The 24,136-nt window shown below is 38.1% G+C and overlaps 1 protein-coding gene across 1 annotated transcript in view; it reads right to left on the minus strand.

The window, feature by feature from the left end:
- The window catches only part of TTN (titin), a 311,267-nt gene that overhangs the window by 46,464 nt on the left and 240,667 nt on the right, over positions 1-24,136 (minus strand). The window contains exons 246-287 of the mRNA XM_075117654.1: positions 23,257-23,405; positions 23,109-23,141; positions 22,889-23,018; positions 22,494-22,793; positions 22,088-22,405; positions 21,679-21,975; positions 21,268-21,567; positions 20,377-20,691; positions 20,132-20,280; positions 18,901-19,051; positions 18,531-18,812; positions 18,125-18,427; positions 17,731-18,033; positions 17,344-17,625; positions 16,528-16,827; positions 16,134-16,436; positions 15,735-16,043; positions 15,367-15,648; positions 14,797-15,096; positions 14,353-14,646; positions 11,289-14,255; positions 10,862-11,182; positions 10,466-10,750; positions 9,946-10,245; positions 9,268-9,570; positions 8,211-8,486; positions 7,813-8,112; positions 7,419-7,721; positions 6,803-7,102; positions 6,385-6,672; positions 5,997-6,293; positions 5,606-5,908; positions 5,192-5,497; positions 4,059-4,346; positions 3,649-3,939; positions 3,266-3,553; positions 2,499-3,089; positions 2,305-2,409; positions 1,580-1,777; positions 1,196-1,492; positions 500-1,087; positions 103-405 (exon numbers count right to left, since the gene is read on the minus strand). Of these exons, the coding sequence (XP_074973755.1) occupies positions 103-405; positions 500-1,087; positions 1,196-1,492; positions 1,580-1,777; positions 2,305-2,409; positions 2,499-3,089; positions 3,266-3,553; positions 3,649-3,939; positions 4,059-4,346; positions 5,192-5,497; positions 5,606-5,908; positions 5,997-6,293; positions 6,385-6,672; positions 6,803-7,102; positions 7,419-7,721; positions 7,813-8,112; positions 8,211-8,486; positions 9,268-9,570; positions 9,946-10,245; positions 10,466-10,750; positions 10,862-11,182; positions 11,289-14,255; positions 14,353-14,646; positions 14,797-15,096; positions 15,367-15,648; positions 15,735-16,043; positions 16,134-16,436; positions 16,528-16,827; positions 17,344-17,625; positions 17,731-18,033; positions 18,125-18,427; positions 18,531-18,812; positions 18,901-19,051; positions 20,132-20,280; positions 20,377-20,691; positions 21,268-21,567; positions 21,679-21,975; positions 22,088-22,405; positions 22,494-22,793; positions 22,889-23,018; positions 23,109-23,141; positions 23,257-23,405 (14,598 nt within the window). The remainder of the gene's footprint in view (positions 1-102; positions 406-499; positions 1,088-1,195; positions 1,493-1,579; positions 1,778-2,304; positions 2,410-2,498; positions 3,090-3,265; positions 3,554-3,648; positions 3,940-4,058; positions 4,347-5,191; positions 5,498-5,605; positions 5,909-5,996; positions 6,294-6,384; positions 6,673-6,802; positions 7,103-7,418; positions 7,722-7,812; positions 8,113-8,210; positions 8,487-9,267; positions 9,571-9,945; positions 10,246-10,465; positions 10,751-10,861; positions 11,183-11,288; positions 14,256-14,352; positions 14,647-14,796; positions 15,097-15,366; positions 15,649-15,734; positions 16,044-16,133; positions 16,437-16,527; positions 16,828-17,343; positions 17,626-17,730; positions 18,034-18,124; positions 18,428-18,530; positions 18,813-18,900; positions 19,052-20,131; positions 20,281-20,376; positions 20,692-21,267; positions 21,568-21,678; positions 21,976-22,087; positions 22,406-22,493; positions 22,794-22,888; positions 23,019-23,108; positions 23,142-23,256; positions 23,406-24,136) is intronic.

Below are 24,136 nucleotides of genomic sequence, written 5' to 3' on the forward strand. Positions count from 1 at the left end.
AAAAAAGACAAAATCCCCACATTATATTAGACATGAGTTTTTATAGGTAACCAAAATATTAATACTCTATGGTGAACTCTGCAGTAAAGACATGATACTAACATGCAGCATCTTTAATTAGTACTGGGTTTGAAGCATCACTTGGTGGTCCAACCCCTGCTCTATTTTCTGCACTGACGCGGAATTCATATTCATTTCCTTCTTGGAGTCCAGTCACTTTGCATCTAAGGTCTGAAACTGGTTTCTTCGTTACTCTGACCCATCTCAAACCTTTCTTTTCTTTCCTTTCCACGTAGTAGCCTGTGATCTCACTACCACCGTCATCAATTGGCCTTTTCCAGGTAACAGCTGCACTATTTTTAGTTACATTTGTTACTTCTGGTTTTCCAGGAGGACCTGGGGGACCTAATAGGGAAAAAATACAGAGTTTTTGAAACATACATGAGCCTTGAAATACTATAATGAGCACTTGGTTAAAATGTTAACCTTTTCTACTTACCAAATCTATCCACCATTTTAACTGGTTCTGACTGTACTGGTTCACCCTTGCCGTACTGGTTCACAGCTGAGACACGGAAGATGTATTCATTTCCTTGAATGAGCTTGCTAACAACATGCCTGCAAGTTTCAATATTTTCAGCAATTAAAGTCCACAGGAGTCGGCTAGTTTCTCTCTTTTCAAGTACATAAGACTTGATGGGTGATCCACCATCTTCTGCAGGAGCTGACCACGTAAGAGTAGCTTTTTCAGCTGAGACGTTGCTGACCTCAATAGGCCCAGGGGGTCCAGGTACATCTAAAACTTTCACATGCACATGCTCCTGTTTAGTTCCAAAAGGATTGCTTGCAGTGATTGTGTATTCACCAGAATCTTTCCTGGCTGCATATTTGACATTAAGTGTGGAGGAAGTTGGAGTTGTTTCAATGTGTACAATATCTGAAGGCTTATAGTCTTTTCCTGCTTTGGACCATGCTGAAGTTGGAAGTGGTTTGCCACGGATGCTAATAGCAGACATTGTAATGGTATCTCCTGCTTTGACAATCAAGCCTTCTTTCAAAGTAGGATCAATAACAATAGTTGGTGCCTCTGTAAAAGAAAAGCACGTTTGTCAGAAAAGAGAGCAAGAGAGTATGTTTTAAACAATAATTTAACAAACCAACCGACTCCCCTATATTTTTGATAGGGTCTACGCACCATACTCATCCTTGCATATTATGGTTCCTGTAGGTTCTGATGGAGGACTGATAGCACCAGCAGTGTTCTTTGCTCTAATTCTGAACTCATACTTCCCACCTTCAAAAAGGTCAGTTACAGTAAATGCACAGTCTGGAACATTCACATGATTAGCTTTTGTCCAAGACTTTGAAGGCAAGTCACGTTTTTCAACTATGTAGCCAATTAACTTATGTCCACCATCATACTTCGGTTCTGTCCAAATGAGAGTTACTGAGTTCCTAGTTATAGTGATAACTTCAGGTTTCCCAGGAGGATCTTAAAAAAAATCAAAATAAAACAATAGTAAAACAAACGCCAATTTTTTCAACCCGCAGAATTTTCTTTTTTCTTCTGATGACTTACCAATGGGATCAAGTGCCACGATTGGTTCAGATGGCAGGCTTGGTTTACCTACTCCTGCCAGGTTGATTGCCATCACTCTGAATTCGTACTCCAGACCTTCAGTTAACCCTGTTACTCTGAAGTCTTTCATCCTTAATGGAGTCTTGTTAGCTCTCTTCCACAGAAGGCTATTTCTTTCTTTAAATTCAAGGTGATAACCTACAAAGATGAATAGTAAAATGGAAAATAGCAGGTAATATTATAAAAATTTTCATTTTCACAGTCAACTGCCCACCATACTATGCTGTATCTGTATGAAAGATTGGATCAGCTACTGTTGCAAGAACATTTAAAGGTAGATTAAGGAATAGATATGAATGTAAATTATATATATATATGCAGTTACATGATTTGTGAATGCAAATGCTAATTTATGCATGCAAATATGAATTTATATAGGTGCACCTATTGTCCCTTCCTTACAAGATTTGGCCATATGCGCATGAAACAGCTATAATGTCACAAGTCCTCTTTTTTTTTTTTCTAACTTTCACTGAATCTTAATTTTTTTATTATTATTTTAAAAACAAGCATATATACTAAAAGAATGAAAAAGAAGTATAATTCTAAAAATATATAAGTAAGGGGTACATTAAAACAAATAAAGTAATAGTTTTATTTTACTTTTCAATAAGAAGAAAGAAGAGCTAGAGGGAAAAATGGTGAGAAGGTTTTAAGGCAAATACCTGTGATTGGTGAGCCGCCAGTTTTCTTTGGGTCAGTCCAAGTTAGAGATGCAGAATCATGCCTAACATCAACAATTTTGGGTGGTGGAGGAGCATCTGGCACATCTAGAAAATATGTTAAAAATAAATTAGCATAAAAAGGAAATATCAAGATTATATCATTTTTAATGAAAAAGATTATAACTTATGATTACCAAATGGATGTCTTGCAACCACAGGGTCAGATTTAAGGCCTTCACCTACTCCATATTTATTTTCAGCACTGATCCTGAAAGTATATTCATTTCCCTCATGAAGTCTTGAAACTCTAAATGTAGTTTTCTGGACAGCAGAAGCACATGTCACCCATTTATTGTTTATATTATCTCTCTTCTCTATGATATAATTAGTGATTTCTGAGCCACCATCATCTTTTGGAGGTCCCCATTTTAAGGTTATAGCATCAGCTGTGACTTCTTCAAATTTCACAGGTCCTGTTGGGATGCCAGGTTTGCCAACAACTTTTATGGAAATAGTGCCTTCCTTACTGCCAGCACTGTTCTTCAGAGTGATTGTGTATTTTCCAGCATCACCTTTCTGGCAGTCACGTACCAAAAGACTGGTGTTAACTGCTGTAGACTCAAAGGCAACTCTTCCAGTCTCAGTGAGTACCTGGTCTTCACCTTTCTTCCATGTTACAGTTGGGGCAGGTTTTCCTTTAATTGGGATTTTAAGATGGAAACTACTACCTTCTTTAGCTAAATAGCACAAATCAGGTAGAGCTCTTAAATCAAGATCGGGTGCCACTGCAAAATAAAAAGTTATCAGTTATTCTTTTGAGCATAAAAACCTTTATTTTAAAATGTTAATTCAGTTCTAAACTAAACTGATATGTATACATGCATGATGGGCACTATGTATAAAGCATCATATAATTTGGATAAATGAAAGAGAGTAGTCATGAATTTGGAGAAATACTTACCAACATCATCTCTTGCCACAACTGTAATCTCACTTGGAGTTCCATATCCAGCATCATTCTGTGCTCTTACTCTGAAAGTATACTCCTTCCCTTCCGTCAAGTCTTTCGTTGAAAACTGGAGGTTCTTTGACCTCATAACTTCTTGCCATGAATCATCAGAAGTCATAATCTCAACACTGTATGCAATGATACGGCTTCCACCATCACTGATAGGCTTTTTCCAGGCTAGACTGCAGGATGACTTTGTTACAGCCAAAGCTTTTAGGTCAACAACTGGGCCGGGTGTTTCTAGAAGGAATAAAAACATTGGTAAGTCTCAATTACAAATTAAAAACAAGCTCATTTTAAAAGTAAAGTAGGAAAACAATATTCAGTTTTCTCACCAGAAGCTTTAATAGCATCCCGAGTTTCACAGGGGTCACCAATGCCGTATTCATTTTCAGCGAGCACCCTGAAAAAGTATGATTTCCCTTCCTCTAAATTAGTTATCCTGAAACTTGTCTTTGGGCATTCCGTTGAAACTGTGGACCATGATTTTCTCTCCGCATCTCGTTTTTCAACAATATAGTTTGTGACTGGACTGCCACCATCAATTAAAGGAGGCTCCCAGGAAATAAAGGCAGAGTCCTTAGATGCTTCTTTTACAATCAGATTAATTGGAGGTCCGGGAGTATCTATATGAATGCAAAATAAATATTTGATTTAATAATCAAAATACAGAAAATATTAACTGGTATTACATTAATTTTAAAAATAACTAATACTTAAGATTAGTAATAATTCTGGCACTTACCAAGTACTTTCACAACCATGGTGTATGATTTTTTGCCACTGCTGTTCTCTAGACTCAAGACATATTTTCCAGCATCATATTTGTTTACATTTTCACAGCGTAGGAAAGTGTCAAAATCAGTTGACTTGATATCTAGCCCTTTCCTGTCTCTTATGTTGGCATTCACTTTAGACCAATTAATCTTTGGAGGTGGACGTCCTCTTACTGGCACATAAATCCTCATTGTGACTCCAGCACGTAATATAAGTACTTTCCTCAGTTCTGCATCAAGATCTCCCTCAGGAGGAACTGCATTGGTAATTAAAGATGCATACATTATAAATTCAATATTTAAATGTAGCACTAAAATTGCTGTGAGCAGAAGTCCCAGTTTCCTGGCATTGTACTTGATTGGAAGGCCTGTTCCTGTGTCTCAGCTGGTGTTATTTAAACGGTGGTTTTGACCTAGATTCAAGATAATTGATAGACTGAACTCCTTCTGCAGTGCTTCCTCCTCCTCTCATCAACTACATCTCTTTTTCCCCCCACCCATCATGTGAATCAGTCCCTCTTCCTCCTTATCTTGAAAGAACTTGTAACTCAGCTGCCTGTCCTGTACTTTTTAACCCTGCACAAGCGTAACTATTACTGGGTGGTGCTACATTTTTGCTTCATTTAGTTGTGTATGATGAAGTAGCCTGAATGTCAATGGGAGACAACAGCCCCATACAATTAAATCAGGCAAGATGCCCCAGAAAACCACAAGGTCTTAGTATAGGCAGCTGGGCTCCAAATTCCTTGAAAGGTAGGAGATACTGAAGGCCTGAGGAAGAGGAGAGAGAGATCTGGATAGTCTGAATGAGGGCTGGGTGGAAAAGGGAAAAATCTTGAAGACCCAAGAAGGTGGCAGAATTACTGGTGAGGAGACAGGAAGAGCAGGCACTACCTGCCCTAAAAAATGACTCCAATCTCATTCCTCTTCTGTTGCCAATCTTCCCACACTCTGTAAAACAAGCTCTCTCAGGCTCCTAGATACCAGACCGTCCTGTGTTCTCTTGCTACAAGCTGTGACAAGCCCCTCCTTTAAGCTTCTAAATCTACTTCATAAATCTTCACTGAAAGCAGCAAGTTCATTTATTTTCCAGAATACTTACTTAAAATGTCTTTGGCAAGGTGTTTGTCAGGTACATCACTTGGGTCACTGTATCCAATCTTATTGACAGCATAAATACGGAACTGATATTCTGTATTTTCTGACAGTCCAGTTACCATGTAATGGGTATCCTGTAGGTTTTTCGGCAGATTGCATCTGACCCAGTTATCTGTGTCAGCTCTTTTTACTTCAACTAGATAACCAATAATGGGGCTTCCGCCATCATATGCTGGTTTACTCCAAGACAGGCTTATAGAATTGCGGGTTGTGTCAACCACTTTTGGGAAGGCCGGAGGGCCAGGAGGATCTGAGAATGAAAACAATAGGAAGTTACATAGAATATATTAAACAATAATACTGAGCAAAAGCATTTGGACATTTCAGAAGAAAATCAAAATAAATGTTTTTAACTTACACTGAGGATCACGAGCATATGCTGCCTTAGATGGTCCACTAGGTTTGCCTGGTCCAGCCTTATTCAGTGCTGTCACTCTGTACTCATACTCCGTTCCTTCTTGGAGTCCAGTGGCCTTTACAGTTCTTTCTATGACAGGCTTCCTGTTTACCTTTGTCCAGTTAACAGTCTTAGTTTCACGTTTTTCAAGTATGTATCCAGTCACAGGGGACCCACCATCATCAGCTGGTGGCTTCCAGCTAACAGTCATAAAATCCTTTGTTATATTACTAATTACAGGTGGATCGCAAGGCCCAGGTACATCTGTAAAGATTTATTGAAAATTATTTTCATATTCTTAAATGTGCATAAAAACAATTAATCACAAAACCATGCTGAGCAACAAGCTTACCATATGGATTTTTAGCAACTGTTGGCTCAGTGAAGATGGGATCTCCCACACCGTATTTGTTTTCAGCACAAATGCGGAACTGATATTCATGTCCTTCTATCAGTTTTTCTACACTGCAGCTCGTAATTGGTACATTGGCAGTGACTTGGGCCCAATTTGGTCTGCTTGTTTCACGCTTGTCAACAATATAGTTAGTAATTTCTGAACCTCCATCTTCAAGAGGAGGCTCCCAAGAAAGCATTGCACGATCTGCCCACATATTGGTGATTTTAACTGAGGCAGGAGGACCAGGCTTATCTGGAAAAATTAATGATCAATAGTTATATCTCTAGCTTTTGCTATATTATCCAAGTTATAAATATGGACTAATAAATAATCTTTAACCTACCAAGTACTTTAAGCTTAATGGTTGCTGATCTGGAACCACTTGCATTTTCAGCGGTAATAGTATAGTCTCCTGTCTGCTTCCTGTTAACACTGAACAACTCCACAGTGGACAGATTTCTTTTAGTGGTGATCTTAATGCCTTCAGCTGGTTTTAAAACTTCTCCTTCTTTCTTCCAAGTAATTATTGGCATAGGTTTGCCATACACATTAGCTTCAAGACAAACATTAGTTCCAGCTTTTACTGTAAGCAATGATTTCATAGATACATCTAGTTCTATTCTGGGAGGAACTGAAAAGAAACAAAAAGAAGAGAACTTACCAACCTAAAAGATTTAAACATATCATATGAATACCAGGTAAAAAAGCATGATTGAACATTATCAGAGTTTGCAAATACTTCACAAGTATACATTCCTTACCATTTTCTGCCTGAATGGTCACTGGGTCAGAAGGCTCAGAAGGCCAGCTAATGTTAATTGCTGTCTTGGCAATTGCTCTAAATTGATATTGAGCATTTTCTTCCAAATCAGTAGCAGTGTATTCTTCTTGAGGAATTTGATGCGGAGTAGAATTGCATCGTACCCACTTATCACCAGGCAGTTTGCAGGCTTCAACAAAGTAGCCAATAATTTTGCTTCCACCATCATGCTTTGGTCTTGTCCATACAAGTGACACAGTACTCTTAGTGACATCAATAACTTCAGGTTTACCAGGAGGATCTAAAAACAAAGAAGACCATCATAAGCTTACCCTCATCAAAACATTTGTACATTTCAGAAAAATATTTTACAGTGGTGGATGGTATTCATAGCACATCCCTCTAAAAAACCACAAAAATGCTAGATTACACAATATGTAGATACAGTGTATTCATATTGCATATAAAACATTAAAGAAATGGGAAAAGTGATGATTATAAAGTTGCAATTATTATTAAAGTAAATGTATTACTACTAGTTGTAAGTAAAATTAAATAACGTAAATTGACCATAAATATTAATGACATATAACAAATCATTTAAATGTTTTGCTTACCAACTGGGGATCTTGCCGTAACAAAATCAGTTGGCTTGCTAGGTTTGCTTGCTCCAGCTTTGTTCAGGGCATAAATTCTGAAAGTATACTCGAGACCTTCAATTAGACCTGCACAAGGATACTCTGTAGAACGCACAAGTGTATCATTAGCCTTCACCCACAGCAAACTATTTCTTTCTTTACGCTCTATGAGGTAACCAGTAATTGGACTGCCTCCATCACTGTCTGGTTTGTCCCAAGCCACAAAAATACAGTCCTTGTTGACCTTGGTAACATGCGCATTCTTTGGTTGACTTGGAACATCTGTGGAAAAACAAATCAGATAACATTACCGGTTCTTTTACTGTTAGAAGAATTAAAATCAGAGAAATGCCATCATTTAAAACTGACATACCAAATGGGAACCTTGCAACCATCTTGTCAGATGTGAGTGGCTCAGAAATGCCAAAACGATTTTCAGCACGAACACGGAACATATACTCTTGTCCAGGGATCAGTTTTCCAACTCTGCAGCTTGTCTTTGTGACAGAAGCTACAGCTGTTATCCAGTCTCCCCGACTTACATCACACTTTTCAACCACATAGTTTGTAATGTTACTGCCACCATCTTCGAGAGGCATATGCCATGCAAGTGTGCAAGCATCCGCATCTATATCAGAAATGTCAAATGGAGGCTGTGGTGGACCCGGGGCATCTGCATAAAGATGTAAGGTGAAAAATTTAAGAAAATAGTAGAGCATGAAATATCTTGTATCTAGCTGTGTAGAAAGTTAGGTTAAAAATGAAAGTTACCCATGACTACCACTCTGATTCTTTGAGTGGCAATACCCGAGCTGTTTTCTGCAGTAAGGGTATAGTAATCACTGTCTTTCCTAGTCACATCCTTAATGATGAGAACAGAAGAGTTTTCTGCTTTATGCACAGCCAGACGACTGGATGTAAATACATCTTGTTCTCCTTTCATCCATTTACAGATTGGCTGAGGTTTCCCATAGACATATGCTTCAATTCTGAGTTTCTGCCCAGCTTTAATATTAACATGATCTGGCATCAGGATCTTAGGTGGCACTAAAAAAGACAAACAAACACAAATATTTGTAACTCCCTGTGAAAAATTATTTTATTTTGTCATGCAAGTGTCCTCTGCATGTCTGCTGGAGCCCTGAGGATTTTATAGATAGTATCCTTAGTCTCAGTTCAGTAGGGATGTTTTAATAGTCTGAACTACAGATCTGAATGATGTAAACACCCCTGAAAACAGATGCTCCATAGCTGTCGGTGTAAACGCTGACTTTCTATCTTTATATTCTGATTTAGAAGGTAAGTGAATGTTTTTGTGTTCAGATTGTCTTCTCATATATTTGAACAGTGCCTAAGACACTAGCAGCACTTAAAAACCATTATCATCCTTTTAGCCAAGGGTAACTGGATGGCAATCTTTGGAGCATAGCTATGCCACTTAATCATCAGGAAGGGTCACTGTGAAGTGACATGACACACACTCTCTGACAGGGGGTTGAGTATGCTGCTTTCCTGATGCCATCTTCAAATCATAGAAATTTGAGAGCTGGAAAGGACCTCAAGAGAACACCTAGTCTATCGCTCCATGCTGAGGCAAGACTAAGTATACCTAGTCCACCCCAACAGATGTTTGTGTAACTTGTTCTTAAAAACATCTTAGACTTCCTGGGATTCAGGAGACTGGTGACTTAAAGTTTGATCTTCTACAGAAGTGCAGAAGAGATCATTTAAAAATTGATTTCCTAGGACTCCATCAACCAAAAACCTTGTTCATTTCATTATTAAAATAGATTTTAAATGGTATATATAGTAATAATTAGTTACTTACTGAGTTGTTCTTTAATTTCAAACATTCCTTCAGTTTCTCTTGGCAAACTTACTCCCACAGCATTTCTAGCTGCCACTCTAAATTGGTATTTCTTTCCTTCTTTCAGGCCAGCTACAACAATGTTCAGATCTTTGACAATGGAATATTGTGTCCAGCGATCCTCAGGTTGTTCTTCTTCTTTGTAGCTAATAATGTATCCATCAATTTTAGAGCCTCCATCACGCAGTGGTGGCAACCAGCCTAAAGTTGCACTGTTCTTTGTAATTTCAGTAACTTCAAGTTTTCTTGGTGGATCAGGCTCACCTTAAGAAAAAACAAAGCAGATATATTACAACATCATCACTTTAACTGGGCATGCTTTGGTAGAATTACTAAGAATTCTGATTGCTTAATTCAAAAAGGACTTTATTTAAAAGAGACATTTTTTTGATTTAGAAAACATGTCACATTAGAAACTACCAGAGTGATTAAATTAATATAGAGTTACAATAAGTATTCAGGGTTTTAATTTTTATTCAGCAAACATATCTGCACAGGAATATTTATTCCACTGTCATTGAGAGGTTAGCAGCAATACAGAATTTAGACACATCCACATTCATGAAAAATCAGAAGCTTACTGGAGATTAAAGCAAATAAAGATGCAAGAATAAAAGATCTACATTAAAAAATACTTACTTAGTGGATCTGATGCCAAGATTGGTTTTGGTGCTTCTGTTGGAACACCTGGACCATATTCATTGACAGCAGTTACTCTAAAGTAGTATTCATTTCCAGGTACAAGGTTAGCTACTTTGAAACTAGTTTTCTTTACATCTGCAATGATTGTTGACCAGGTCTTTCTGTCAGCCTCACGTTTCTCCAGGATGTAGTGAGTTACTGGACTACCACCATCATTCTCAGGCGGTACCCATGAAAGCTGACATGACATTTTTGTGACATCTGAAACACTGAACTTGGCCACAGGTCCAGGAGTATCTATAATGAAACATTAATTCATATATCAGTCCTCTCTTAAAAATCCTTATTAAATTACAATGAAAGTTTGGTTAATGACTTCCTATACATGTGGAATTAATATTAGCCATGTACAGTGATACTCAAATGATATTGTGAAAGGAGCCATAAAAATCCCTGTAATAAATAATTAAAGAATAATAAAACTGATGTGTTTACAAAATTGTTTGTGGCGACTCACCAAGGACTCTGACATTCACAAATACGGCCTTTTCTCCAGCTGGGTTAACAACTGTCAAAGAATATTTTCCTGAATCATCACGTGTAGAATTGGGGATGACAAGGAAGGCCATAGTGTCAACCAGATCAACCTGTCCTTTTCTGACCACATTATCAATACCCACTCTCCTCCAGGTGACTTTAGGTGCTGGTCGCCCTCTAACAATGCCAAATAGTCTAATGGGACATCCTGCTCTGACTGTGACTAATTTTCTTAGGCTTGCATCCAAATCAATCTCAGGAGGTTCTGAAACAAACGTTAAAGAAAAACAACAACAAAAGTTCAGAATGTGAAATAAAATCTAAATATAGCAAATAAATGATGCATGAATTCATAGATAAGATAGAAAAAAATCACCAAGTATTTCTTTAGGAGACACTGCTTCCTTCAATTCAGCTGGTCGGCCAATGCCAACCTGGTTTTGGGCACAAACCCGGAACTCATATAGTTGTTTCTCATCCAGGCTGGTAACTGTAAATTCTGTATGAATAACTTGTGCAGTAACATTACATCGTTTCCATCCTACATCAGGAGCTGCACTTTCAACTTTTGGTCTCATTTCCACAACATATCCAATAATTGGTGCACCACCATCATAAACTGGTTTTCCCCATCCGAGAGTGATGGAACTCTTTGTGCTGTCAACCACCTTCAGATTAATTGGAGGACCAGGAGGTTCTGAAAGACACGATAAAGGGCAGGAAGAAGAATGCATCTAAGCAACTAAGCAACCTGTTAATTAAATGTTTTATTTTAATAACAGTAAAATATATCACTACAGTACCTATTGGGTCTTTTGCCACTACCGGTCTCGATGGCAAGCTTGGTTCTCCAAGACCAATTTCATTTTCAGCCTTAACACGGAATTGATATTCATGTCCTGGAATGAGATCTGTAACCTTCTTGCGTCTCTCTGGGATTGCACTCTTAGTAACAGGAACCCATCTTAATGCTCGTTTCTCTTTCTTCTCTAATATATATCCTGTAATTGATTTGCCACCATCATATTCTGGTGGGTTCCAAACTACAGTCATCTCATTTTTACTGACTTTAGTGACTTCGGGGGGATCAGGACGGCCAGGTCTGTCATACTTTGTTTTTGCAATAATTGGTTTTGTTTCTGTTGGAGGGCCAGTGCCCATCTTATTCTCTGCTCGAACCCTGAAGATATACTCATTGCCTTCTATGAGGCGTGTCACATTTGCATGACTTGTTAGAACAGCGGCAGAGTATGTAGACCAAACCATACGCTTGCTCTCACATTTTTCTAAGATGTAGTTTTGTATTTCACAACCGCCATCATCTTGAGGTGGGTCCCAGTTGACAGTACACCTATCACTTGAAATGTCAGAGATCTTCAGATTTCTTACAGGACCAGGTTTATCCAAAACATTAACAGTAGCATAAGCTACAAAACTACCAGCTGCATTAGTTGCAGTAATCACATATTTACCACCATCACTACGCTTAGATTTTGTGAGAACAAATTTAGATGAATTAGAAGTTGTTTCAATTGTGACTCTTGGAGATTTGGTTAAATCTGTGGCATCTCTGTCCTTTGTCCATACCACTTCTGGTTGTGGCTTGCCTTTAAGTCCGGCCTCAAGTCTAATAGAGTCACCTGCTTTTACAGTTAGCACACCACTTAACTTCAGATCAAGGACTGGTTTCTGCAGTTCTTCCTTCACAACAACTTCACTTGTCTTCACCCAGTCACTTTCACCTCCCTCATTCTTGGTCTGAACTCTGAATTGATATATTTTATTTTCAATGCATTTATCAACCATGTACTGTGTTTCCTTAATACTGCCCTTGTGCACCCTTTCCCATTCATCTGAATCCTTCAGTTTTCTTTCAACGTGGTAAGATAAATTGGGGCTTCCACCATCATAATCTGGTCTTCTCCATTTCAGATACACAAATGTCTTTCCTGTTTCTGCAATGTGAAGGTTTTCTGGTGGACCAGGCCTATCGACAGGATTAATGGCAAGGATAGGAGTCTTGGTCTCAATGACAGGGCCTGGCCCTACTTTGTTTTCTGCACAAACTCTGAAGAAGTATTCATGGTTTTCTATGAGACTTGCCTTTACTAATCGTTTGGTAACATTAGAAGAGAGAATTGACCATCCTTTCTGGTTTGGCTCACGATACTCTACTATGTAATTTGTAATTTCTGAGCCACCGTTATCTACTGGGTTTTCCCAAGTGAGCATACAAGAATCTTTTGTAACATAGCTTATCTTCAAGTTCTGGCATGGTCCAGGTCTGTCAAGTACATTAACAAGGGCAAATGCTTGAGCATGTCCACTGCTGTTCTTTGCTGAAATGATGTATTTTCCATGATCGTCTCTTGTGGCTTCTTTCACCTGCAGTTCAATGCGAGGGAATTCATGAACCATCTCAACACGCTTATCTTGGACTAATACTTTGCCATCCTTAGACCATGTTATGTCAGGGTCTGGTCTGCCTTTTACTCTACCAGTAATATGGATTGTTTGGCCTACTCTGATGGTGATTAAGTCACGACAGGTCAGATCTAGATCTATTTCTGGAGGAGAATGAATATCCTTTACAAGAACAGTTTCTGGCAGTTCTCTGGGCTCTCCTTCTCCAACGATGTTAGCAGCTTTTATACGGAATCTATATTCATTTCCTTCAATTAGCCCAGGTACCCTGAAGGCACACTGTTGAATGAGTTCATCTTTATTAATCCTATTCCACTGTGTAGTTCCAGTTTTCTGACATTCCACAACATATCCCAAAATAGGGCTGCCACCATCTTTGAGAGGCTTTGTCCACACCAGGTCAGCTGTTTCTCTGGTCTTGTCTTTTAGTTTTGGATTAATGGGAGGTCCAGGTGGTCTAATAGGGCGTGAAACTTTTACTGGGTCAGAAACTGGGGATGGTTGGCTTATGCCAACCATGTTTTCTGCAAAAACTCGGAATTCGTATGTGTTGCCCTCAAAAAGACCGGTGGCTCTGAACTTCAGTTGAAGCACTGGTGTCTTGTTGACACGTACCCATTTGCCAGATATTTCCCGACGCTCAAGAATGTATCCAGTTATTGGACTTCCGCCATCGGATTTTGGTAGGGTCCAAGACACTGTTGCAGCATTTTCTGTAATATCTGAAACCACTGGTTTACCAGGTGGGGATGGTGGATCAAACATATGTTTAGCAACTGTTGGTGTTGAATCGAGGGGTGCACCAATGCCTATCTTATTCTCTGCACGGACACGGAAAATATATTCACAACCTTTCTGTAGACGTGGAACCTTAAGTTTTGTTTGATTGATTCCTGAACAGACCACTCCCCAAGATTCTTTTTTGGATTCTCGCTTCTCAACAATGTAGTTCAGCACAGGGCTTCCACCATCATCTTTAGGAGGACGCCAGGAAATAATCATGTGTTCCGGTGTGACTTCAAGAATATTAATGGGGCCAGTGGGTGGACCAGGAACATCCAAAACAGTAAGATGAAGACCAACAGTTTTGCTGCCAGCTGCATTAGACACTGTGAGAAGATATTCTCCAGTATCTTTTCTTACACAGTCTTTAATGGTAAGTACTGTTGAATAATTGTCAGTATCAATTTTGTAGTTGCCTTCTGTTTTAATTTCATTGCCATCAGTTACCCATTTTGCAGTGGGCACAGGTACACCTCTCATGATTGCAGGAAGTCTGACTGTGCTACCAGCTTTAACAACAAGACCTTCCATTAACTTCACATCTAGTTCCACATATGGAGGTACTGGAATTAGAAAAAAATATAGAAATTACAATATGATTTTTTCATGGTGAACACTAAAAGTAAGAAATGAAAGAAATCATACAAATTAAAAAGGTACCTAGTTTTTCTTGACACTCTATTGGTATAGTTGTATCTGGAAGACTAAGACCCGCGATATTCTGTGCTTTCACACGGAATTTGTAAGTCTTTCCTTGCTGTAGACCAGTTACAACACACTCTAGCATGGGTACAGTCTTGAACTTAATCCATTCCTCTGCACCTTCTTCTTGATACTCCACCAAATATCCATTGATTTCAGCACCACCATCACGATCTGGCCTATTCCAAACAAGGGAAATTTCTGTTTTGTCAACATCTACATGGTGCAGATTCTTTGGTGGCCCTGGAGGATCTTTTAAGAGCAAAAAACAAGAAGTGTAATAGGGTGAACAACCTACGCCCAATCAACACACATACACTATATTGTATTTGTACTAACAAGATCAGTTAATCAAAGTTCAAAAAAGACTCAAAATAAAACTCATCAATGAAAAATACTTACATAGTGGGTCCATAGCCTTGATTGGCTTGAGACAGTCAACATATGGACCTCGCCCATACTGGTTCTCAGCAGCAACACGGAAGAGATACTGAGTGCCTTCCATAAGATGTTTAGCCAGATGACTGTGTTTCTTGGAAGATGATGAGATGGGTACCCACTGGGCAGCAGCTACATCTTTCTTTTCCACCACATAGTTGGTAATGACAGAACCACCATTGTCCTCTGGTTCCTTCCAAGTGAGATAGCAAGAATCTTTTCTAACTTCACTTACTTGCAGATTTCTAGGTGGGCCGGGTTTATCTAATATTTTTTTTAAAAGTAAAGAATATTTATTTAATAAACAAAACTAATTTTACAAAATTTAGCACATTTCAATAGAAAGGAAATTTTTACTAAAAGTACTGCTTGTCATTTACAGTCCTTTTCTCATACAGCTCTTATATTATGTTTCTTTATTATTGATAATTTCTGCATTGAAATTATTCATTTGTTCTCTGCAGATCCAATTTCTTTGATCGCCAATAAAATAATAAAAAGCATACAGTATAAACAAAGTCAAAAAATAATTACCTAGTACAATGACTTTTACTGAAACAGTCTTTGAACCAACGGGATTCTCAACAGTCAAAGAGTAAATTCCACCATCTTCATGGACAGTGTTACGAATTTCCAGCTTACTGCCAACTCCCGTAACCTCAATATCTGCTTTGGGTGAAACCTCTTGTCCTTCTTTCTTCCATGACACTTTTGGGAATGGAATTCCTTTAATTACAGCACTAAGTCTTAGTGTATTTCCAGCTTTTATGTGTTGCTCCCGTGCCATATTAGCATCAAGTATCAGCTCTGGAGGTTCTGGGAGAAAGATTCCAGTTTTAGTAAACAAGCACATTTTGACAATATGTTTTATTCATAAACTTATCTGAGTTTATTTCACTTACCAAGCCTGTCCTTTACTTCTATTGGATCAGGAACATAAGCTGGTTCTGATTCACCTGCTGCATTGACTGCCATGACTCTGAACTTATAGGTCATACCCTCAGTAAGACCAGTGACCTTGTATTTTGTTTCAGGGCAGGAGTCTGCTGTAAGATTGGCCTTCTTCCAATCTTCATCTCCAACTTTCTGATACTCAACGAGATAGCCAATGATCTTGCCTTTGCCATCATGCCGTGGTGGTTGCCAAGACAAATCAACTGAGTTTTTTGTTTTATCCACTGCTTCAGGGTTAATAGGTGGACTTGGTTTGACTATTAAAAAAATCAGAAACCATTAAAACCTATCTGAAAAAGATTTTCAGGAACACACAGAATATGAATGGATTTTGTTTTATACTTTACCAATTGGATCTTTAGCGAAGACTGGCTTTGAAGGTGGGCTAGGATCACCAACACCAATTTCATTTGCTGCTGATACACGGAATTCATATTCACAGCCTTCAAGGAGATCAGGTACCCTGAACTGAGTTTCTGGGAAAATCGGATCTTTGGTGACTCTGGCCCATCGATTAGACATTGTTTCCTTCTTTTCCAAAATATAAGTAGTTATTGGCTTGCCTCCATCATGTGGTCTGTTCCAAATTACTATGGCAGAATTTTTGGTAACATCTTTAATGATGGGTTGCTCCGGTGCAGAAGGAACACCTGAAGAAATAATATTTTTAAATGAATTTATAGTATAACAAGCATTCTGATGGTTAAATTATTAAAATAAAGTAGCAGATAAATAACATACTGAAACGATCCTTGGCCTTCATTTCATCAGATACTAGGGGATCACTTATGCCATAAAGATTTTCAGCATAAATTCGTACAACATACTCTTTTCCCTCAAGCAGTTTAGGAATTTTGCATGTTGTCTTGACATTGGCAGATGTTACTGGCATCCAGAGATCCCTGTGTGCATCTTTCTTCTCAATAATATAATTTGTAATTTCACTGCCACCATCATCTAATGGAGGTTTCCAGGAGACGATCATATGATCTTTATGAACTTCATCAAAAATAACTGGACCTACTGGAGGCTGAGGGCGATCTGTTAAAAGAAACAATGAACAGAAAAACCCGACAATACACAGATTGAACAGTGTCACTATTCTACTGTAAATATAACTTGGAATAACCTAATTGTTAGAACAAAGAACTGGGAATCAGGACACCAACGTTCTATTCTTGGCTCTGCTGTTCTCTCACTATGTGATATTGAGCAAATCACTTTCCTTTAGTTTACCCATCTGTAAAATGAGACTAATACCTATCTTATTGGGCTTAATTAATTAATGCTTACAAAGTGCTTTATCATCTTGCATTGAAATTTGCTAAAATAGTGCAAAATATTATTATTAGAGCGTGTCAAATTATTCATTGTAAATAAACTTAAACCAGCAATTAATTGAATACTCAAAATCAATGAATAACATATCACAAATAATAAAGGAGTGAATTCACAGTATTTCTATAAATAACTCATTTTAATATTCACTCTTTCTTCTATTTGATCAGTTCTAATTATTATTAAAAGCAAGCATTCTTATGGCTCCGTTACACTTACCAACAACAGTGACTTGACAAAGACCTTTTCTTGATCCGGCGCTGTTCTCTATGATCACACAATATTTGCCTGAATCTTCTCGGATAGATTTTAATATCCCCAAGCAAAGGGTTGTTGGAGTGGTCTGAATCTTTGTGCGCTTATCTTCTTTAACTGTAATTTCATCCTTTAACCAAGTCACCTTTGGTGCAGGCTTCCCTGAGTAACGTCCGGTGAGGCTGAAAGCTTCACCAACCCGAACAATTAGCTTGTCTCTACAATCAAGTTCAAGTGTTGGAGGAGCTAAAAGATATCATTGGGGAAAAAAAAGGTAAGTAGCAATATTAATAAAAAAATTATATACCCAAAAATTGTTTTCAAACTGAATTATGAAAAATAGAACCATACCAATTTCATCCTTGCATGTGATTGGTTTTGTGCAGAAAGATGGTTTTCCTTGTCCCACAATATTGCAAGCACTCACACGATATTCGTAAGTGTCACCTTCTTTCAGTCCTTCAACAGTGTATTTCCGATCAAGCATTTTCTCCTTTGTAACCCTGTGGAATTTCTCTTTTCCAATGAGACGGCTTTCTAGGACATACATAGTTATGTCGGAACCTCCATTATATTTAGGTGGGTTCCAAGTCAATGTAACAGAATCCTTGGTAATGGCTTTTACCTCCAGATCTTCTGGACGCTCAGGTACAGCTGTAAATAAACATAAACAATGTGGTGAATACATTTTTTTTTGCCAATCTCCCTTCTATTACAATAATCTATAAAACAAAAATGTACTTACATATTGGTTCTCTGATGACCAGCTCTTTTGTTGTCTCAACGAATGGGCCCATGCCAATAATATTCTCAGGTGCAATTCGGAAAAAGTATGCCTTGCCTTCAATCAGCCCTTGAACAGTAGCATTCTGTCTTGTGACTGTATAGGTTACTGGGGTCCAAGCTTTACGGTCAGCTTCACGCTTTTCAATAATATAGTTGGTGATAGGAGAACCACCATCATCCTCTGGAGAAAACCATGTCAGTTTGCAAGAGTCATTGGTTAGGTTCTCAGTAAGGAATGGAACACCAACTGGCCCTGGTACATCTAAGATGGAAAGAAAAAGTATACATTTAGTTTTATGTACTGGATTTTATGAAACCATATTTTTAGAACAAAATTGTATGCAAATTCTGAACTTCCGATTTACCTAACACATCAACAATAATAGTCTTCTTCCGTTCTCCACCTGCATTTTTGGCAAAAAGAGTGTAGAGGCCTTGGTAACTTCTCTTGCAGTTCTTAATAACCAGAGAAGAGCTGATGGCTGTTTCTTCAATTTTAGCTTCTTCCGGTAAAGCTCTTTCATCCCTGCTCCATGTGACTGTTGGAGGTGGCTTTCCTGAGACGTAAGCTATGATCCGGATCACTCCCCCAGCATGAACAACAATTCTGTCTCTGACACTAGCATCCAAGTGAAGATCAGGGGGGACTGTAAGAAATAAACAAAATGATTCAATATATTTTCTGTTTGTTCACTTTGATTGGTAAAAATGTTAAAAATAAAAATTGTAAAATACCAATTCTATCCTTCATTTCAATAACTTCTGTAACTTCGCCAGGCTCTCCGATACCAGCAGCATTTATTGCTCTAACTCTAAATCTGTAGAAACTTCCTTCTTTTAATCCTGTCACAACAAACTTGGTTCCTCTTATTTCTCTATCTTTTACCTGGAAAAAGATTATAACATCAGTCAATATCAGAAAATCACAAACACCACAAAGGAATTGGCTATTGGTGGCACTCATGCATCCGAAACAACTGTTATGGTATAACTGTCCAACATCCACAAGTACAGCAGGCTCTAAATGCAGTGACACCAGCACTGTTCAAATACAAGGAATGGGCATTCCACAGAGAAGGCATTCAGGACATCCTGGTGCACATGAGTGATATGCGGATTGAAGGGAACATTGTGAGGGGAATATAGGGTAATGGAAATGCAGGAGAGTGACTTGGAGATGTACTATCATGCAGATTCATCAGTTTGAACAATTCCTCTAACTAGGGAGTCATAAAGGAGCCATAGCAGTTACAACAGAGTCCATGATCTGAGGCAGACGAATGGCTGCATAGGGTTCCTGTACACCAAAATGCCAGTTTGGAGGTGAAAGGAGGAAAAGTGGGAAAAAATCCCTTTCTCATGAGCCTTTCTGGATCTCTTGTGCATAGCCTGTTTACATGGATTTTATGCACAGGTTGGGGCAGCATTTGGCTTATAGCAAATATGTGAAGAGGTGCAAAAGTAGGCATACTGGACAAGTGGCATGTATTTATGACCAAATTGCTGGTTGGGAAACATTAACTTCTGTTCTATATGCACCAGTGAGATTTTCAGTAATGTATTATTGAAAAGCAGTAGGAGAACGTGGAGGCATTGTTTGCAAAGTAACTAGGAATAATTTGACATTCCATTGGCTCCTTTACTTATGTACCTAATATCCACTTTCACATGAACCTTCTGCTCCTTTATTGATAACTATAAACATACTTTGCTGCACAGAACTGTGAAGTTTAGAGAACCTGAGTTTAGGAAAATACTGAGGTATCTTAGACACCACAGTGTGGCAAATATTAACTTTTGAATTTGGCCATATATTTTAAAACTACGAAGATAATTATTGTACAAAGAAGACATGATAATTTGTCCCATATAGTTGGTGTAATGAGAATATGTACAAATATACATTAGCGAAAAATATTGTTTAAAGATAGAGGAAACCCAAATCCTATAATAGTATTTCACCTACCTTTTCCCATTCTTCCTTTCCTTCCTCTTTATATTCAACTATGTAACCAGTGATCTTAGAACCACCATCCTTTAATGGTGGAGCCCATTCCAGATCAACAGATGACTTTGTCCAGTCAGTAACTTTTGGAATTGGCGGACCAGGGGGGGCTGGAAAATAATATGATATCATTACATTATAACAATACATTTTTTCTTCTCAATGGAACATTTTCAATATGAAAAATATAAATTTAACATATTTACCAATAGGGTCTCTAGCAATTGCTGGGTCAGATGGCATGCTTGGTGGACCAACACCAGCTGCATTAATAGCCAATACACGGAACTGATATTCTGAACCTTCAATAAGACCAGTTACTTTGTAAGAAATGCCTAGGGTCATAGGTTTGATAGGATCACGGTTAACCCTTGTCCATCTCTTTCCAGTGGTCTCTTTACGCTCTAGCCAGTAACCTGTTACAGGAGAGCCTCCATCATATTCTGGTTCCTCCCAGTTGACAATCATGGAGTCATATGTTATGCTGCTAACCGTTGGCTTGTCGCATGGTCCAGGAACACCTGGAAAAAAAGTTACACAAATTTTGTAACAAAATGTTAAAATATAAAATGTCTGTGTCTCATTTAACTGTCAAGGTTAACATTCACTTGCCCTCTGTGTACCTTTCTGTGGCCAGTGTGTGTAGGAAAAGTTTGTAATATAGTCTTCTTTTCTCAGACCTAGCATTCCCTTTCTGTTAGACCAGCAACTAAGAAGCTAACTCCCTTATTCTTTATTGTCTTTTTCCATAACTCAAGTTAAGGAAATAACTCTTCCATAATGGTAAGGTCAGTATTATCCCAAATATAACTGTATGATCCAGTCCAGTTTCAATAAAACCAAATATAGCTGTATTTTAAGATATAGCAAAGAAAAGAGACAAAACATTAACATTTTAAACGTTAACTACCTAACAGGATATCTATGGTAAAAATCTTTCAAACTATTCTAGAAATTTCAGATATGTGGTAGACATAAAAGCAATTGGTAATTTACAGCTTTGCCATAATAGATGAGCTGATTCTTTAGACTCTGCATTGTCAAAGTCACTACAAAGCATGAGAACAACTAACATTTGAACACAATATCATACTTACTGAAAAGGTTTCTTGCTGTTTGTGGTTCACTATCAAGAGGCTCCCCAATGCCAAATTTATTTTGTGCCATGATGCGGAACATATATTCATGGCCTTCCAGCAATTTGGGCACAGTGAAGATGCATTCCTTTGGCTCGTTGGTAACAGGTACCCATGTTCTTCTATTAGCTTCCCTTTTTTCAATAACATAGTTTGTAATCTTAGAACCACCATCATCTTTAGGAGGAAGCCAAGACAAGGTCATCTGATCAGTTGAAATGGATTCAAATTTAATGGGTCCCTCTGGTGGTCCAGGACGTCCTGAAAGTTAAATTTTAAGAATTATGAATGCATAATTAAAATACATTTAAAATAAAGTATCATATTCACAGAATCAACACATGCAATTGTACAAAACCCCTTGATAGTTACCAAGAACATTCAGCCTCATCTCCTTTGAAGCAGTTCCCAGATTATTTACAGCAGTTAAAGTGTACAAGCCTGTATCTCTTCTGCGAGACTGTTGGATTAGTAAGGTGCAAGTATCTTCGCTCACAACCTTATTGACATGTTGATCATACAGTACTGGTGTTTTGTCATCAGGTTTCTTTGGAGTAGCTTTAAACCACGTTAATGTGGGGAATGGCACACCCTTTATCTTGGCTATAATGTTAATATCTGTTCCCTCCTCAACCTCCATAAATTCTTTGAGTTCAATTGATGGTGGACCTAGTATGAAACACAAAAAACATAAATTGCCATTAAAAGGGATACAAAAGCAAATATACTTTTAAAGTTGTATAATGAAATGTTCTGTTTTCCAGCATTGTTCAGTACTTACATGTTTGGTCTTTGACAACAATTGGGCCAACTGTAGCAGATGGTCTGCTGGGACCCGCTTCATTTACAGCTTTGACCCTGAATTCATATTCTTCACCTTCTTTCAGGTCCTCAACAGTAAACTTTGTTTCCTCTACATCACGTCTATTGCACTGTTTCCAAGACTCTTTCCCTTCCCCAGTACGATCCCAGTGAAGACACTCAATATTATAATGTGTAACAGGGGCACCACCATCATTCTTTGGAGGTTTCCATGTCAAGCTAACAGTGTTTTTAGTTACAAGACCAATCTTGAGTTTGATAGGTGGATCAGGAGGATCTTTAAAAATCAAATAAAAATTGGAATCAACCGACATTATAGTAGCATTTGGTTATCAAAGGAGATGTTCCATTTTGATTTAACTTACGGATTGGATCCCTGGCTGTGGTCCGTTGGATTGTGTCTGCAGGCGGCCCAATACCAAAGCGGTTTTCTGCACGTACACGGAAGAAATATTGTTGCCCGGCTATGAGATCAGGTACAATGAAGGAAGTGCTTCCACAGTCTGGATTAACTTTTGTCCAGGCCTTCCCTTCAACAGTCCTCTTCTCTATAACATAGCCTTTGATTCTGTCTCCACCGTCATTGTCTGGCATCTTCCATGAAAGTTTGCAACTACATCTTGCTATATCACTCACTTTCAGGTCTTTTGGTGGCCCTGGCACATCTGTTAGCATAAAAGCACAACAGAAGCAGTTTTAGATAAATACCTAGAAAACATGAAAAATTCTATATGAATACTCCAACATGTATATGACGTACCAAGGACGTTAACTCTAACGTTTACAGTTTTCTGTCCTGCTTTATTCTTTGCTGTAATGCTGTATCTTCCAGAATGGCCTCTGTTACATTCTGGGATAGTAATTATTGAAGTAGTATTGGTTACTTCCAGCTGCAAATAAAAAGAAATATATATTGGTTATAAATAATTACAAAATGAAAAATTTAGCAATATAGAAACAATTTAATTTTTTTACATTACCTGAGCATCTTCAGGTATATTATTGACTCCATCCTATAAATAAAGAAGAAAAAGTAAACGTAACAGAGATTTCTTTAAATAGTTAGCAACAGATTAAAAGAACAGAAAGAACAGAAAAGAACAGAAAGTAATCAGTTCTTTTAATAACCTTTATTGCCTTCTTGGCTTCTCCTTCAAATTCCCAAGATGTTTTTGGAACTGGACGCCCCTTTATAATGGCTGGGATCTTAATTGTTGTACCAGAACGAACAGAGAGAAAATCTTGTGCTCCAATATCAATAAAAACTTCTGGTTCCTCTGCAAAAAGATTTAGAAATATAATTGTTAGATGACTTATTGAAATTAAAATTCAGCCAGCTATGCACGAAAACCTCATGATACATTCCAAAGCATGCACAGTATACATCAGGACAGTGGCTCTTAACCTGGGGTGCGAGATGCCCTTTCTGGGGGTGCGAGACATGCCGGATTTTTTTAGAAGGTAAATCATCGAAAACACAAATTAAGCACAGGCATGTAGGTACAACTACTTTGTTTAATCAAATCTATGTATTTATTAACATTAGACATTTTTAACTATTACTGTAATATACAAACAAAAATATATCTAGGTTTGAAGAACTGACCTACTTCAATGATTTTTGATAACGGCTGCAAGAATATATTTTGAGAACCAAAGGGGCACAGGCTGCAGTAAAGATTAAGAACCACTGCATCAGGAGGACCCCAATGCTCTGTGGGGCACTTGTTGCTGTTGCTTTTTCATTGGGCACAATGTAACCTTTATGTCTAGTTATAACGCTTGTCAGATTTCTGGTTGGTGATATCCTATTCAAGGTCACCAGGTCACTTTCTTAGATTTCCAGCTTCTTTGTTGATGTTCTTGAATAATTCTGTGTACTGGGCTAGGTCTACCATGGTGGGCCCTGCTGTTTGAACTTGGTCTTTACCCCTCTTTGTCTCCTAATGCACATGCACAGCAAACGGTAGGATTTATCTCTAAATATCTAAATTAATTCCAAGACTCT

The sequence above is a fragment of the Caretta caretta genome, chromosome 11 (genome assembly GCF_965140235.1).
Source record: "Caretta caretta isolate rCarCar2 chromosome 11, rCarCar1.hap1, whole genome shotgun sequence".
Lineage (NCBI taxonomy): Eukaryota > Metazoa > Chordata > Testudines > Cheloniidae > Caretta > Caretta caretta.